Source organism: Enhydra lutris, unplaced genomic scaffold (assembly GCF_002288905.1).
Source record: "Enhydra lutris kenyoni isolate GAN:26980312 unplaced genomic scaffold, ASM228890v2 scaffoldscaffold38, whole genome shotgun sequence".
Classification (NCBI taxonomy): domain Eukaryota; kingdom Metazoa; phylum Chordata; class Mammalia; order Carnivora; family Mustelidae; genus Enhydra; species Enhydra lutris.
The window spans coordinates 848,212-865,868 of record NW_019154122.1 but is presented as its reverse complement, the minus strand read 5'-3'; the positions used below and the strand labels follow the sequence as shown (position 1 = coordinate 865,868).

At 57.9% G+C, this 17,657-nt stretch overlaps 1 protein-coding gene across 1 annotated transcript; it reads left to right on the top strand.

Annotated features, from left to right (window-relative positions):
• Nucleotides 1–264: 264 nt before the first annotated feature.
• On the top strand, nucleotides 265–16,173 carry LOC111154714 (selenoprotein N). Its single transcript, XM_022514570.1, has 11 exons — nucleotides 265–663; nucleotides 3,794–3,927; nucleotides 6,665–6,877; nucleotides 7,088–7,212; nucleotides 7,774–7,911; nucleotides 9,515–9,596; nucleotides 9,975–10,163; nucleotides 10,478–10,583; nucleotides 11,868–11,980; nucleotides 12,072–12,173; nucleotides 13,358–16,173. The coding sequence occupies exons 1-11, from the start codon at nucleotides 339–341 to the stop codon at nucleotides 13,526–13,528; spliced, it is 1,698 nt and encodes a 565-aa protein (XP_022370278.1). The 5' UTR covers nucleotides 265–338; the 3' UTR covers nucleotides 13,529–16,173.
• The last annotated feature ends 1,484 nt before the right edge of the window (nucleotides 16,174–17,657 follow it).

Below are 17,657 nucleotides of genomic sequence, written 5' to 3'. Positions count from 1 at the left end.
GGCCGGGTTAGGGGAAGGGGCGGGATGGAAAGTAGGGACCGGTGGGCCCGGGAGGGTGGCATGAAAGGGAGGGACAAGGCAGGTCGAGCAGACTTGGGAGGACTGTGCAGAAAGGCCAGAACACTGGCCCAGCGTGAGGCAGGGCCTGAGACAGACCAGAGGGGCGGTCCCAGCAGTGGCTTGGACAGTGGGAGTGAAGCTGGGACCGGGGAGAGTCTGGTGGTGGGGGGGGGGGGGCAGTGCTGGGGGGACAGGGGAGGACACTGGTGGAAGAATGTGACATGGGGACGGGGCAGATAGAGGGAGACTAGCATAGCCTTGGGCCTAGTGGATAGTGGATGAAGGAGCAGAGTGAAGCAGGGCCCAGCAGGGACTGGGAGGGGACTGGGGCTCCTGGATGGTGCAGAGGAGACATTAGGATGGGTGGACTGGGAAGTGTTGGGAGAACTGAGGAAGAGGGTGCTGGGCACTGCCGCCTCCGTCTGTTTGGAACCCCAGCTGGGGTATCCAAATGGTGTTCAACGGAGGCCCTTCCTCCAAAGCAGGAGTCCGCGCTGAAGGCCCTGGGGGCAGAAGGCCTCTTTCTCTTTTCCTCCTTGGACACAGACCGAGATATGTACATCAGCCCCGAGGAGTTCAAGCCCATTGCTGAGAAGCTGACAGGTACCAGGAGGGGCTGGGGCCTGGGGAGGGGGGCACCTGAGTCATGGCCCTCAGCTTCTTGGCCACTGTGTCTGCTCTGAGCAGGAGGGCCACCTGGAGAGGGAGATGAGGGACCCTGGCAGCCCTGGGGTCCTCTCTGCTCTGACCCTTCCCAGCTGGTGGTTCAGGCGAGCTGCCCCGGTGCCACCTGAGCCCGTTCTCAAGGGCAAATACTAGTTAACACCCCCGACCGCTTCTAGACGTGATCTGAAGCCCTTCACGTGAGTTCTCTCTTTAATCTTCACAGTGTCCTAGGAAATAGCTGCTGTCCTAATTCCCCTGTTCACAGCTGGGGAGACTGAGGCACAGGGAGGTGCAGAGCCGGGATTAGAACCAGGGCCATCTGGCTCCAGGTCCTGCACCAGTTCACAGGTTTGAGGATTAGAAAGAAAATCTGCAGAGTGACCAGTAGACAGTAGCTGCTCAGTAGTTAGGAGCTCTTTCCAGTATTACCAATGATTAAACTCTGCTTCCATGTCAGATTTCTAGCCTGTCCCAGCGAATCCATTTTTATCTAGTTATAATCAGTGATTTTTTTTTTTTTTAAGATGAGGTGCAGAAATATTCTCACGAATTATTAAATGTTTCTCTCACGGTCTTACCAACACCCCAACCTCTGTGTCCATTTCTCTCCAACTTCTTGTGACATCTCTTGAACTTGGGATCTTGTTATCTGAGTAGCTGGGTGTAAGTAGGTCAATAGACGGGAAAGGCAAGGAGGAGATGCCAACTGCTCGCAGGTGAGTGAGCCCCAGAGGCCAGCAATGGGCCTTCTGTGTCTCAGGGTGGGGGTTGGGTAGGTTGGCCACTTGCTGGTCCAGTGACCACAGTCCCTGCCAGAGGAGGAGGGTCAGATGAAAAATGCAAATTTGCTGGAGCAGATGTGGGTCAGTGTCTCTCAGTGGCATTGAGTTTGGCGGTGAAGGCAGATGGGGAGGTAAACAGGTCAGCCTCACGTGGCTTGGCCTTAACCTCTTATTCTGCAAACACTTCATAGAACATCTACCCAGCCACCTCCTTGTCCTCTTTTGTGGACGGAGGGAGTGAGTTCCCTCATAACAACATGTTGGACAAGCTTGCTGGGCTCGAGGCACTAGTAATTTTTTTCACATAAATCTTTTTTTCCCTCCCTTACCACCTCGGCCTCTAGGAGTACAAAACTCGACCAAGTTTTGGGAAAAGAAAACATAAAATAAAAAAGCCCAAAACTTCAAATCTATGTAGGAAACAGAAGCAGCTTGTCTGGTTGGCACAGTTATGAGTGTGTTTAATTTTCTTCATATCTTAAAAGTTTTATGAATTGTCTGTGATGAGTTACTTAGAAGTCAGGAAATAAAACTTTATGAAAAAAAACTAAAAGGCCGTAACATGCTGGACTTGGGTATTAATAATTATCTGTAATAAGAGTAAAATATTTGAAAAAGCAAGGCAGAAGAATAAGCTTGCACATTCTAACTGTTCCCTTCCTCTGAGGTTTCCAGATTGCTCTTTGGCAGGTTTCGCAACATCAGCTTACAAATGCAGAAATAACCGTGATTTCTTCAGAAAAGGGCTTTGCATGAGGAGCTGTTGGGGCGTGCTGACTAAAAGGACAGCTTCCCGACTCTAGCCTCTTAGGATTCTGACTCACTAGGTTTGAGGAGGATTCTGGGCGTATGCCGTTTAGAAAGGCATCCCGAAGGATTCTGATGATTCCTATTTAAGAATCTTTCTGAATGCTCCCAGGTGGCCTGTCAGTCAGTTTGCCAGAAGATGGCAAGCATCATTTTTGTCCCACCGACCTACCCGGGGACAGCAGCCGTGACAAGCATTGCCACTATCTTACCCCTTAGAGGTGTCCGGGTCTCCTCCCTCCCACCAGTCACCCCTTTGGAAAGAGGCTTCTTTTCTCCCTAAACCTTCATCAGGACTCCCTCCACACTTGAAAGGTCTCAGACTGGGCATACCTCGGGCCAGAAAAGGCCTGAGAAATCAAGGTCATCCCCTCCTTATTCAGATGAGGAGACAGAAAATTGGGGAGAAGTGAGTCTCCTCCCTCCTGAGGTGGAGTTCTTGATGGCGTTGCTGTCTCTCTCAGAGCTTAATTACACCAAGACAGTTCTGTTCCTTGCTTTCATTTGTTCTCGGTGGTTCTCTTCTCTTCAAGAGGCCCCCAGAACAGGGACATGCAGGGCAGCATGGCCTCGATTGCCCATGTAGGAAAACCAGAGGGGCTGACAGATTTACCCCAAATCATCCAGGAAATGGAGCTGACCTCGGCCTGGAGCAGAGCAGATGAGGCCCAGCCTGTGCCTTCTCTTCTCCACGCCCCAGGCAATAGCTTCTCTTTGGTGCTGGGACCCCAGCCACTGGGAGAGGCAGCCGCCTTGCCCAGGTGCTGCCCTTGGTGGGCCCAGCACCAAGTTCATCTCGGACTCAGTTCATAGAACGTAGGGAACCGGGACAACCAGCGAGCCTGGCCCGGGGTGAAGTCAGAAGAATTCGGTTTGAGCCCTAGCTCCACGGCCTCCTAACCCTGAATCCTCTGGTAGTAGTTGACACAGCTCGTTTATTATGGGTTCACTCTCTACCAAACCTGGTGCTAACAACATGTGGATTATCTCATCCAATCCTTGTAACAAGCCACTGGCCAAATTGCACAGCTGGTGAAGGGCTGTGTCCCTCACAGGACCGAGATCATCTGGATCCTGAGCCTTTAAGGAAGCGGGGTCTCTGAGATCACAATGCCCTCAGAAGAGGGTCATGGTTGATTGTGGGTTTAGAGGAAAACAAGCCTGGGTTTGAATCCCGACCCCCACCCCCACTCCCTAGCTGTGTGACCTTCGGGAAGTGATTTCACCTCTCTGAGCCTCTACTCTCTCATGTGTAAAATGGTCTTGGTAATGATGTTATTGTTCGGGACTGCTATGAACCTAAAATGTGATACTTATTGGTTGTTACTTTGGTCATTGTTACCCATTACTCCAGCTCTAAGCGTGGCTCCCTTAAATCACCTTCCATTGCAGGTGGGGGCGGGAGGGTGGACTTCTGCAGAGAAGAGAGGGCCTGCAGCCGGAGGGCTGGACCCCTCTCCAGCAACTGTGCCTCCCAGGGTCAACGCCTGCGGCCAGCTATGAAGAGGAGGAGCTGCCCCTTGACCCCAGCGAGGAGACGCTCACCATAGAAGCCCGATTCCAGCCTCTGATCCCGGAGTCCATGACCAAGAGCAAAGACGGGTTCCTGGGGGTGAGTGTGAGTGGGGGGCAGTGGAGGCTGCCCGCAGGTGGGACCGCAGACACAGGACCATCTGCGCGCACTCACCTCTTGAGAATAGGCTCTGCTTCTCTTTGCCTCTTCCCTGTCTGCCTTTATTAGCTGCCCTCTGTGTCCCCAGTGTGCCAGACCCTGGGGGGTCCAGAAATGGGTGTGATGCTGACCCTGTTGTTTGAGACACAGTCTGGTGCAGGAGGGATAAGCATGAGCCCCTAACCCAGAAGAGATCTGGACTGGCTTCCTGGAGGCAGTGCCATCTGGTAGAGACTGCAGGAGAAGGGGGCTGAGCCAGGGGAGGCAGAGGTGGAAGAGGAGGCAGCGCAGGCCCTGGAGGCAGGATTGAGGCAGGAGCCTCAATGACCCTCAAAGTAGGGTCATTACTTTCCTCAAGTCGGTCTCTCCCCCACCCCGCCCCCGCCCCAGGCTGTGAGTTTCTTGAGGGCAAGGCCTGTGATGCATAAGCTCTGTGCTTCCTCAGGCCCTGGGCACCTGACAGGTGCTGTGCTGATCTCTGATGAACCAAACCTGAGGTTCAGCCCCAGCAGGGGTCATGGGGTTGGGGGGAGGGTGCCTGACAAAAGCTCTCCTGAGTGGCCCTGCCCCAGTCTGAGGCCTCCTGGCCAAGGTCTCAAGCCCATCCTGGCCCCGAGGCACCCCCACACCCTCCTGCCTTCCCTGCCCTCCCCCCTCAGCTTGCTCTGTTCCAGCCCCTCCAGATGTCCAGGCTTTCTTCCAGCTGTGGGCCTTCTCGGATGCTGTTCCCTCTGCCAGGAGCAACTTTTCTGCTTAGTCCAGCCCACACCTACTCACTTTCAGTCTCCTGTGAAAGGCCACCGCAGCATGAACAGAGGTCTGAAGGCAGGAAGTGGCGGGCCAGTCGCCTACGGACAGAGAGCTGGTGCGGCTGGACCCAGAGCCCATGGGACACGGGCAGGGGCGTCCCGGTCAGTGGGGCTGGAAGAGAAGTCACCAGACTGCAAAGGGCCTTCGTTGCCTGACTTTGGCCTTCATTCTGTAGCAGCAAATTACCAAAGCAGATTTTGAAATAGGAGGGCTCCCTCGTTAGCTGCTCTGGTGCTCCACAGCCTGGGGAGAAATGGGGGCGAGAAGACTGGTTCTTAGGGGGGAGGAGGAGGCAGTCGGGGGAGGCAGTGGTGATTCCTAGGACAGCCTAGAGGATGCTGGGAAAGGAAGGAAGACAGGGCATGGCTACTAATGGAAAGCAGGGGAGGGAAGTGGAGGGGGAGCTCAGGCTTCTGGATGGTGACAAGCACAGGGTGGGCCATTTGCCCCATGGGGACCGGAGGAGGGAATGGGTCTGGTGGGGAGCAAATGAGCTCAGTCTGGACACACTGAAGTCGAGGTGCCTGGGGCTGTCCAGGGGGACAGTCCAGTAAGTGAGGTTGGAAACACAGGTTTGGTCTCCCACGGAGCATCTGGGGAGGGAAGGCTGGCAGGGAGACTTGGTGGTAGAAGTTGTCCGAATAGATGAGTCCCCCCCAGAGCCGTGAGGACAGGGCGGGACTGGTGGGGTGCCAGGGCACAGCTGCACTTGGAGGGAAGATGGGTCAGGAGCAGCTCTCCATAGAGCGCAGCCTCCCTTTGTGGGCAGCTCCCCTGCAGGGTGGCAGGACCCCATGGGTAAGGCGGCTCCCCCTGGTGCGGCACAGCCTGCCCAGCTTGGAGACACCCCGCCTGCTCAGTCTTCTTGGGGGTAGCTCTGAGGACCTCCCGGCGGGCCTGGCCCCCCACCACTGTGAAGGTGAGGAAGGGAGAGGGATCCTGATGCCCTCGGACACCTGGCAGCTCCCTGGTGGCAGAGCACCCCTGAAGGGGCCCAGAACATGCTGTCCTCCTGGCTGACACCTCTGTTGCCCCCGCCGACATCCTGCCTGTGGCGGGGAGGGGCGCTGAAGGGGCAGCTGCCAGCTTAGGACGTGCCCTGGGTCCTGCCTCGGTGGCCCAGAGGTGGGGACAGATGGGCCTGTCCCACGCTTCAGCTCCCCTGATGGTGAAGGGGCCTTCCTGACAGGGAAACAGCTGAGGGACGCCGGGTATGCCAGGTGCCTGGCCGCATGGTACGGGGGACTCTCCAGGGGAGACCTTCCTTCCCCTTCTAGGCAGGTGCATCCTGCTCCTTACCCCACAGATTTCCCCCAAAAGGTGGTGTCCACCTCTCTCCTCAGACTTCTCCCCAAAGCCTCTTCAGTGGGACATGAGCCCCAGGAGGAGACTTGGAGAGAAGGTCAGGGAGAAGGCAAGGCTGGTGGAGGGGGTGGCAGGCGGTGGCACTCAGGCCAGCTGGCACAGAGGCAGGAGGCAGGACCATGTGTCCATGAGGCCTGGAACCGTGGGACTGGGCTTGACGAGGGAGGGAAGAGGCCGGCAGGGCCCCTGCACAGAGCCTCCGCCTCCCGCGCCTCCCCCTGCACCAGTCCCAGCTGACCCCGTCGCTCTGGTCTGGGCTGCGCCTGAGGTGGCCAAGGGGGTGCTGCTGGGGGCCGGGGAGCTGAGGGGAGCCTCAGCTCTGGCAGGACAGTGCCCAGCCTCTGGCCGTCCCCAGGACAAAAGCATCCCTGGGACTCACGCCTCCCTTCGCTTGTGGGCTGGCTCAGGGCTCCAGGGAGACCGCCAGCATGTGTGGAGCGGGGACCCCCTCCCCCGTCGTGGTTCCGGGGCACCCCAGAGCTCTGGCTTTGCCCCGCCTCAGGTCTCCCGCCTGGCCCTGTCCGGCCTCCGCAACTGGACAACTGCAGCCTTGCCAAGCGCGGTGTTTGCCGCCCGCCACTTCCGGCCCTTCCTGCCCCCCCGGGGCCAGGTGGAGCTCGGGGAGCCCTGGTGGATCGTCCCCAGCGAGCTGAGCGTCTTCACCGGCTACTTGTCCAACAACCGCTTCTACCCACCGCCGCCCAAGGGCAAAGAGGTGAGGGCTGCCCACAGTGAGCCCTGGCGGGGGTCCCCCCAACGCTGCAGCCCCAGTCAGGCACGACCCCCTCTGCCTCTGCCCCGCACCGGCTCAGCGCCTGGACCCTGGCCCCCTCTCAGGGCCCCCGGCCTGCAGGCCCAGAGCGCTCCTGGGGGATCCGGACCCAGCGAGCCGACACGGGTCTTCACTGCACCCCCCGCCCCCCAGGTCATCATCCACCGGCTCCTGAGCATGTTCCACCCGCGGCCCTTCGTGAAGACGCGCTTTGCCCCTCAGGGGGCCGTGGCCTGCCTGACGGCCATCAGCGACTTCTACTACACTGTGATGTTCCGGTGTGTAGCCCTCAGACACCCCTCCTGGCCTCTCCGCCAGGCTGGGGACCCCAGCGAAGCATGGAAGGGCATGGCCCCGTGAGGGCAAGGCCCGCCCAGAAGCCCCCAGGGCCACCACATCCTACCCTCTGGCCTTGGGCAAGTCGCATTGGCTCTCTGGGCCTCGGTTTCCTCATCTGTGGATGGGGGGGTGGCCTCCTCCTGGGGGTAGGGGGAAAGCTTGGGGCATGCTTAGCATGAGGCTGGCAGCCCTGAGTGTTACCCACCCAGAAGGGGGCATGTAGGAGCTGTGACGCCAGCTGGCGGAGCTGTGAGGGCTCAGAGGAGGGCTGGTCAAGCGAGGCTGGTGGGGAACGCTGCGTGTGACCCGGTCCCTGAGGATGGGCAGCACATGGAAGGCCTTGTGGCTTCTCCCTGCCCCACACGTTCTCCTTCCTCCCCTGCCCAGCCCTCTCCTCCCCTGGAGAGTCTGGCAAAGGGCTCCCCAGCTTGGGCACCAAAGCAGCAGGGTGGGCCGTGGCTCAGCAGGGGCTGCTCCCAGCCAGGCTCCTTTCCCCCCAGGATCCACGCCGAGTTCCAGCTCAGCGAGCCGCCTGACTTCCCCTTCTGGTTTTCACCTGGCCAGTTCACCGGCCACATCATTCTCTCCAAAGATGCCACTCACATCCGAGACTTCCGGCTCTTCGTGCCCAACCACAGGTGGGAGCCTTGGCCCGGAACCAGCCCTGCACCCCACTGTACTTAGCCCCACTCTCCCCTCCTCCCAGCTCCAGGAGCTCAGGTGCAGGGGCCCAGAGGTCCCTTCCATCTCTGCCCCTCCTTTGCTCCCCAGAGGCACCTCTCTTGGAAGGGGCCTAGAGCTGACCCAGGAGCAGGGAGCTTGAGGTGAGCAGAGGTGGATCATTCCATCATCTGGCAACCATGTCCCAGTTGGCCTGGATGGCCAGCTCTGTGCCTGGGACCCAGTGCAGCAGACTGTTCCCCAAGCAGGAGCCTAACACCCTCGCACTGGTGACAGACCTCCCACAGACCCGTGACCACAGCCTGTGCACAGCCCCCGAGTGCTGGCAGCTGGGCAGGGACTAGAGTCCAGGAAGCCTTCCCAGAGGAAGAGACATGGAAGCAGAGACCTGGATGGGGCAGGAGACGGGGGTGAGGAGGGTTTAGCCAGGCAACGGGAGCAGCGCATGTGGTCCTGGGGGCAGGCCCTGACTGCCTGCAGTTGCTCCCATAGGCCCTGGGGTGTGGAGGGAAGGGCCTTTTGGGAGGGCTCAATGCCAGTCACCTGCCTGCATGCCCCGCCTGCTTAGGGTCAGCCTCTTGTCCAGGGAGCATGGGACCAGAAGGCCTGGCTTCATGTCTTTCCAGATTCCTCCCTGATAGCAAGTGGCTGCCTAGTGGGTCTGAGTGACCCAGGACAGGGACAAGAGCTTGGCTGGGAGCTGAGAGCCCCAAAGTTAAGTCTCCACCGTTGGCATAGCTGCGGGCAGGGCGCTGGCCATCTCTGGGCCTGTTTCTTTATCTGCTAGATAGGAGAATGGCTCCTGGGCACGAGTGAAGGGATTGTTGGGAGAGCCTGGGAAGAGAAAGTTGCCCCCAGGAGCAGGAGTGTTTTCCTTCCTCTTCCTCAGCAAGCAAGTCCCCCTCCCCACCTCAACTGCACAGGCTCAGCCCCAAGCACATCTGCCTGCACCCCAGGAGTAGAGATGGGGGTCCTGTTTTGATGAAACAGAGCAGGGGCAAATGACCAGCCCCAGGAACTGCTGCTCCTGAGCCTGTCTCCAGCACCACGGGGCTGCCCACCTCCTCCGGCACCTGCTCACCCCCCCCCCCCCCCCGCCCCAGGAGGTTGGCTGTCGGTCCTGGGGCGCCCTCATGTGGCCGATCTGCAGATGGCATGTGGTGGGGCCAGACTTCAGCCGGGGAGGCCGGCTCAGGGAGGCAGGTGCCAGGCTCTCATGCCTGACACTCTCTGTGTCCTGGGGGAGACACTGATGATCTTTCCGCTTCAAAAAACCATGGGCAGCATGTGAGACACGGCTGTGAAAGCCTTTTGTGAACTGTAGGGGGCTGGGCCTGCTGAGCGTGGTGTGGCTGCTGTGCTTCCAAAGAGGCAGCCCAGAGACAGAAGAGGGCCCAGGCTCTGCAGTCAGAGTCCCGGTGGCCCCAAGACCTTGGGTTCATCTTATCAAGCCTCAGTGTTCTCATCTGTAAAATGGGGAGGGTTGTGTGCTCTCAGAGAAGGTTGACGTGGGCCTTGGTGATGAAGGTGTTCTTCCCCTTCCTCCCCACCCCCTGCCAGGTCTCTGAACGTGGACATGGAGTGGCTGTATGGGGCCAGTGAGAGCAGCAACATGGAGGTGGACATTGGCTACATCCCCCAAGTGAGCACACAAAGGGCCCTGACCCAGGTCCGCAAGGCTGGGGGCCACAGGCAGTCCGGGTGAAGGATAGAGCTCCTGCTGGGCTGAGGCCAGCTGTCCCCAAAGCAGGTTTCTGGGACTCTACCTGATCTATATGTTGGCACAGAAAAGCCAGCAGCTGCCATCAGCCCTCATGCGGCCTCATGTGGTCGAAGGAGCCCCAGACGGACCCTGAATCTGTCCTAGACTCACCGCAGCCCGGCAGTGGCCCTGCCCTGCCCCGGGCCTCAGTTCCTCCACTTTTGCCTTGAGTGGGGTATCTTTGAGGGTCTGTCAAGGATTCCTTCCCATCTCTGAGATACCCTCACTGATGGCACCCTTTCCTGATCTGGGATCTAGATGGAGCTGGAGGCCCTGGGCCCGTCAGTGCCCTCCATGATCCTGGATGAGGACGGCAACATGATTGACAGCCGGCCACCCTCAGGGGAGCCCCTCCAGTTTGTGTTTGAAGAGATCAAGTGGCAGCAGGAGCTGAGCTGGGAGGAGGCCGCCCGGCGCCTGGAGGTGGCCATGTACCCCTTCAAGAAGGTGGGCCTGGATGGGTGTGAGAGCCAGGGGCGAGCTCTGTGTGGCCAGAGCTGGGGGAACAGTTGTGGGGGGGCACCTGATTCCAGGCTGGGTACAGGGCTTGCTGCTGAGACCACCTCCCTGCCTGGCCCAGCCTGTACCAGCGGGACCTTTTTTGCCATTCCAAACTTGACAGAAGGCATCCACTGGCCCAGCCCGTTTCTCTCTCTCTCTCTCCCTCACACACACATGCACAAACACACACGGCACACACAGCTCCTGAGTAGGAACCTAGCTGCCCGCAGTAGCTTCTCTGTGTCTCCCATTGGCCCCAGGTCACCTATCTGCCATTCACCGAGGCCTTCGACCAAGCCAAGGCCAAGAACAAGCTGGTGCACTCCATTCTGCTGTGGGGGGCCCTGGATGACCAGTCCTGCTGAGGTGAGGGAGACCCCGCCAGGCTGAGAGAATGGGGGGAGACATCACACCTTGTGGGATGCAGGAGGCTCCAAGACCAATAGGGCTGTCCCGTCAGGGCATGGGGGCCTTGGGGACTACACAGGGCAGGGGTGTGGGGGTGTTCTGTGCTGAGCTCAGAAGAAGCTGCTGTTCACAGTAGGGGGAGCCCCACTCAGCCATCTGCAGCGTGGAGACCTTGGCCAAGTGGTTTCCTTGAGCCTTAGTTTTCTAGGGCTAATACACTTACCCTAGATGTGTGAAAATGGGTGTAAGAGCGCTCGTGCTCCGTGAAGTGTTGCACACAAATAAGAGAGAGAAAAGTGCCGGAGGCTGGCCATACGTTCACTTATTCAGAAGATGCACCCAAGAATCTAGGGGATACAGAGATTGGGGGTGTCTGACAGCAGGTACAAAGATGAGTAAGACCTGCCCGCATCCAGTCAATCCACAAACACCCCGGGCACCCCCTGTGCCAGGCCCGTCACCTGGGTGCTGGGAGTCATGTCAGAAATGGTCCCTGTCCTTGGGGAGCCGTGTGTGTAGAAGGCGGGCGTCGAATGAAGACAAGCGTGGTGAGCGTCACACAGGGCAAGGTCCAGGGTGGCACAAGACCGGGGAGGCGTCTCAGAGACGGTGATTGTAGCTGAGATTTCGGAGGAGGAGTAGAAGTTTATCAAGTGTCAGGAGGAAGGAGTTTTATTTTTTTTTTTTATTTTTTATTTTTTTTAAAGATTTTATTTATTTATTTATTTGAGAGCGAGACAGTGAGAGAGAGCATGAGGGAGGAGAAGGTCAGAGGGAGAAGCAGACTCCCCGTGGAGCTGGGAGCCCGATGTGGGACTCGATCCCGGGACCCCGGGATCATGACCTGAGCCGAAGGCAGTCGTCCAACCAACTGAGCCACCCAGGCGTCCCAGGAGGAAGGAGTTTTAGGTAGAATAACCTATGCGGAGGCCCTGGGTCCTAGAGTTTAGTGAATTTAAGAAGCTGTCACTGTCTGCAGGTCCCTGGGCTGAGGCTGCTGTCCATCTGTCTGCCTCCCTCAGTCCCCCCACCACCCCATCTCAGCCCACGATGCCCCAATGTCGCTGACTGTAATCAGAGCGACCCTCTACTTAGCACCTACCCTGCAGCAGGCTCTTTGAATCTGTTACTTTACTGGGGCACACAGACAGCCCTACAGCCCATGAGGGTTGTTGCTGATGGAAAACCCAGTAAGACACGTAGAATGGGCTCACCGTTCTCGCCTTGCTGTCCCCCGAAAAGGTTCAGGGCGGACTCTCCGGGAGACTGTCCTGGAAAGTTCGCCCATCATCGCCCTCCTCAACGAGAGCTTCATCAGCACTTGGTCCCTGGTGAGGGAGCTGGAAGACCTGCAGGTGAGTGGCGGGGGGTGGGAACAGCCCCACGGGAGCCCCGGGGACAGGGCCCGCAGCAGAGGCATCAGGAGTGTGCCACGTGTCCCCACAGGACAGCCAGGAGAACCCATCCCACAAGAAGCTAGCTGACCTGCACCTGGAGAAGTACAGCTTCCCCGTGGAAATGATGATCTGTCTGCCCAACGGCACCGTGGTAGGCCGCCCCCGGTACCTTCCCCCAGACAGGCCGGGCCTCGTGGGGCAGGGGAAGCTGCAAGGCAGCCAGGGACGAGGACTTAGAGACCTCAGGCTTCCCGGCTGGCTCCCCTGCTTCCTGCTGTTCTCCTAGCCGGTCTGAGCCTCCCTTGTGCCCACCTGTAAAATAGGAATTGTCACACCCACTCTGCCTGCCCCATACAGGGGTTGAGACACTCCCATGAGAAGGGGGACCTTGACAGCCCTTTGGGGACTGGGAAGCCAGGAGCACAGGCTAGCAGCAGAATGGATAGGAACGTGGCCTGGGAGGGAAAGCTCACCCTGGACCACTGTGGCCAGCTCAGGGATGGAAGGAGGACCAGGATGGGATGGAAGGGGCCAGCCTCGTGACAAGCAGAGAGGACCAAGGGGCCCCAGGCCAAGCCAAGCCGAAAGACCCTACCTCTCCCCAGGGGCCCCGACAAGCTCTCACACACAGCCTCTCACTGGGGTCTCACGCCGCTTTGGGAGAGGAACAATCAAGGGTGCCCATTTTACAAACAAGGAAACTGAGGCTCAAGAAGGTCCAGAGACTTGGTGGAAGTTGAACGATTAAGAAGTGCAGCTGGTTTTGAAACCGGGCCTGCATGTGAGCCTCAGAGTCTCCTGCCCCTTACCCTTTGAGTCCCGAGGGACAGTTAGTGTGGGACTGAAGGCTGTGGGAGGGTCATCACCTTCCCCAGGCTCTCAACAGGGGGAGCAAGAGTTGAGGCTGGCCGGGAAGAGGGCCACTGGCTCACTGGCGCTCAGCCTGGTGGGGCCCGGTCCTGGCAGAGCCCTGGCATCAAGAAGCTGGGCGGACAGAACCCAGCCTGGGGACTGCGCTGTCCCGCTTGTCCACTTGTTTCTTGGCTCGTGTGCCGGGCACCTGCCCTTAAGGAGCTGGCCAGCCAGGGTGAGAGGCAGCGGGGGAAGCAGGCACACAGAGCAGGGGAATTTGGCGGGAGGGAGTGTGGAGTTCAGGGTCACAGGAGCAGAGGAGAAGAGGGGGTGGGGGGCGGGGTGGGGGAAGGGGAGAGGTGTTACGTTCTCGCCAGTAGATGGGGTGTGGGAGAGCTTGCAGACTTGCAGAGCTTGTGTGCCCAGATACGGGAGGGGGGAAGGGCCGGACCCCTTGCTCTCCTCACCCAGCCCCTCTCCCAGGTCCACCACATTAATGCCAACTACTTCTTGGACATCACCTCCATGAAGCCCGAGGATGTTGAGAACAACGTCTTCAGCTTCTCGTCCACCTTTGAAGACCCGTCCACAGCCACCTATATGCAGTTCCTGAAGGAGGGCCTTCGGCGTGGCCTGCCCCTCCTCCAGCCCTAGTGCGCCCTCAGGCCGTGGGAGACCAGGCAGGAGTGGGGGGAGCTGACAGAAAGGCTTCCAGTGCTGAAGCCAGGCCCCTCGCACTCCCACCCCTGCCACTCCCAGGCTGCCCATGGGACCTGAGGTCAATGAGGGGGAGACAGGGGAGCGCCTGGGCTGACTGGACAGATGAGCCTCTGGCTCCAGCTGCCACCATTAGCCCTTTACTACCCACATGGTTCCAGAAGCTGCTCAGGATACCGGAAACGGGCCCTCGGGTCATCTCCCTGGATCTCACCCCCTTGGGCACATAGTCCAGGTCCTTGTGGGGTGAAGATCAGGGAGGAGTGGTGCTAGGAAGACTGGGCCACCTCTCTCTCCTTGCAGTCCCCACCTCCCAAAAGAAACATCAGGGGACCCTGGACTGGGGGCTAAGGAAAGGTTGCCCGGGAAGCACTCTTGTTTGGAGCCTCCTTCCTGGCTGTCTTCCCTTGCCTGGTGTCCCCTGGTGGGGTGAGTTTCAGTTGGAGACAGCCTTCTGGAGGTTCAGGGCAAAGCCATCCTTCAGAAGGAGAATCCGCTGTACCCAGGACCTCAGCTCCCCACACCACTCTCCAACCTAATGATAGGACCCCAGCCCCTACTTTGGGACTTGCTGGAGGCCGGCTGTCTGGAGAGGGTCACTGTGAAGTAGGCTTCTGCTCTTAGCAAGGGAGGCCACTGAGGGGTTCCTGAGGCCCAGGGCCAAGGCACCCCCAAGTGCCTACCCCAGCAAGGGTCTCAGTGGGACGACTGGAGCCCACCTCCTGCCCCTCAGACCCTGGCTCCACAGAAGTGTAGCTCAGCCAAAGAACAGAGCCCACCCCACCCCCTACCCCAGCTGGTGCTGCCCCAGCTGTCGGGGCAGCCCAGACCAGCCCAGGCCAGCTTGCCCACCACCGAGTGGCCACTGACCCTCCTTGGCCTCTCTTAGGAACTTGGTCTACATCCCAACCAACTGACTACAGCTGGTCTTTTTTATATGTGCAGAAAAGTGTTTTTATGTGAAGTTTCTCACAGTTTGTAGGTATTTTTGATAACCCCAATGCTGAGGAGAAAGAAGGGGCCGTGTCTTCCCGCAGCAGCAGCTCCATGATGGCTGGATCTGAAATCCTAGATGGGTCCAGCTTGATGTCTTCGCAGCTGCACCTCCAGGAAGAAACAGTCCTCTCTTCCTTTTCTTCCAGCTTTTTAAAAAAGGCCAATGTACCCCCAACTCTATCCTTGTCCCCCATTCAGGCCCATGAGTGCTCCTTGGGCTTTCATTAAAGCCTTGGAGCCATGCCTGCTCCCCAGTGCCTGCCCCCACAGAGGCTCACTCTTAAACCTGGAAGAGGAAGACAGACATCTCCTCAGACACACTCCCAGGCCTGCCCTCCGCTGAGTTCTCCCGTCTGCCCCTGAAGTGTCCATTCCGAGCCTTCTCCAGCGGGGGCACTCTGTTAACATGACTCATATTTTCTCATTTAATCCTCCCCCAAAAAAACTGTGAGGCGGATATGAATTGTTCCCCTGTTGCAGATGAAGAAACTGAGTCTCAGGGAAGTGAAGAGATGTGCCCGAGGTCACCGAGAGGAAGAGATGAGACTCAGCCTGTCTCGATTTTGGAGGGTTTTGCTTTGCACAGCAGCCAACCTCTCCTCTCGCCCATCTTCACTGAGGTGAAAAAGAAAGCCTCTCAGACCAAGATGTCTCACTCCCCTCTGATCTCCAGACCCGAGGAGGCATGAGCCAGCAAGCTCAACCAAGTTGTGTCCTTCCGGGAGGCAGTGCTCCCATGCCTCGTACAGGGAGGGGGGCACCAGAGTCTGTCTCCCAGCTTCCAGGCCTGGGTGGCCTAACTATCAGCCCCATGAGCCACCCAGTGTCAGCAGAGACCCAGCCTTGCCGCCCAGTAGGCTCTTCCCCTCGTGCGGGTCCAGGAGGGCCCGCCGCACACTGAGCAATCCCTGTCCCATGTAAGGCACTGATTGCCTTGGCTTTTTGATCTTCATCTCAAGCCTCTTCCTGACACCCGCCCCCCCAACACAACTGTATCTTGAAGCTTATGGTGGGGGAGGGCCCCCAGCTCACTCCTGTCACCTGTCACTTCCCTCCCCTCCTCACACGTCCTATAATAAAATTAGAGAGACTAGGGTGGTTCTAAGTGCCTTTCCTTCCGATGGGATATTGGTCAGTTCTGTCCTTGGTCCGACTCCTCTGTGGGGTTGGCTTAGCAGATGGGCAAGGGAACATGACTGGAATGCCTTTGGGGACTATCTTCTGTCACTAGAGGGCTCAAGTGATGTTCTTAAAGTAAGTTTGTGATAGACCTAGTAGTAGAACTTAGTACTGTTTTTAGAATCTGATGAGAAAGATTCTGAAGTTAATTACCCATTTCTTAGAAACAGATCCTAAGGTAGGCCTTAGGTAATTTTTTATTTTTTTTAAGGGAGTAGGCTTCAGGAAAAAACCTGGAAGAGGAAGGCAGACATCTTCTCAGACACACTCCCAGGCCTGCCCTCCGCTGAGTTCTCCCATCTGCCCCTGAAGTGTCCCTTCCGAGCCTTCTCCAGCGGGGGCACTCTGTTAACATGACTCATATTTTCTCATTTAATCCTCCCAAAAAAAAGAGGTGAAAAAGGGGAGCCTAGCTGGCTCAGTTGCAGGAGCATGTGACTCTTGATCTCAAGGTTGTGAGTTCAAGACCCATGTTAGGTGTAAAACTTGCTTTAAAAAAATAAAATCTCTTTTTAAAAAGCCTTAATTTTTTTTTTTTAATTAAAAGGAGTAATGAAGAATGGGGGAAGGGAAGATGTTAAGCAGGAATAGAGTCTCAAATCCTAGCCTGGGCATGATCACGGTGGAAGGGTTCTGGAACATAAGCCTCACCACAGAGTACAACCTGTCTTTGGTACCCTGTGTCAGTCAGTCATTGACTTGGGAGGTGGAGTAAATTCCCAGGTTAGGGCCTGTGGTCTCCTGTTGTAAGTGCAATTTTCCAGAGAAGGGGGCAGCTGTGTGAAGCCGGCACAGCAGCTGGAAGGTGGGTTCGCTGGGAGGGTAGAGGTGATCTGGATGGAGCACCAAGGCAGCATCTAGCACCCCCAGGAAAGGGTGATCTGCAAGATCTGCCATTGACCAGGGAGGAGAATCAATGATTAAACAACAATTTGCCATCCTGGAAAGAAGGCTGCACCTGGAAGTCAGCCCCCGTCATTTGAAATATGGTAAGGATCAGGGTGGACTGCTGAGGTCCCTGGCTAGGACAGCTATATGTAATTTGCAGGATCTAATGCAAACTGAAAACTGCAGGGCCCCTGTTAATTTAGACACACACACACATTAAAGAGGGCAACAGCAGAGTGTTAAAGCAAGTGCGGAGTTCTGAGCAAGAGGTCCTGTGTGGACTGCCCGACCCTGTCCCCGCTGTGAAGCCAGCCTGTCCGCCAGCAGCTGGGATTGCAGGCTTTGAGACCCAAGAACTGCAGCCGGGGAGCCAGGCAGGGCTGCATGCTGAGGGCAGAGGAGAGCACGTGACCCAGGCCTGGATGCCATGGAGACCAGGACTAGGACCAGGACGGGGGGGGGGGGGGGGGGGTGTTGTCTAAGCGGGAAGATGGAGTGGGTGAGTGAGCCTGGAAGGAATGTGGGTCTCTGTCCCAGTGCCTCTGGCGTCTTGCCCATCGATCTACTATCTCACTGAATCTACCGTGTGTGTGTGTGTGTGTGTGTGTGTGTGTGTGTGTGTGTGACAGAGAGCGAGCGAGCGAGAGAGCGAGCAAGCTACGAAGAGCTAAAGGGCAGTAGTCAGAAGAGAAAGAGGCTTCTTGTTGGACAGAAGACTGTAGAGGATCTTGGCTGGAAAGCTAGAAGTGTGAAAAGCGGACAGGCGAGATGAGGCGAGGCAAGAGGTAGGTCCGGAGGGCCTGGAACGCCAGGGGAAGGATTCTCAAGTGTGCCTAAGCGGAGGGACAGCAGACGCCACACAATTTGGGGTCTGGGCAGAGATGCAGTCAGGCTTCCGCCGCTAGAGGTCGGATCAGGACTGCCCTAGGAGAAGAGCAAGGAGGCGGAGACCAGGGGCGGAAGCGGCCAGTTAGGCCGCGGGGATCTCCAAGCGTCGTCAACT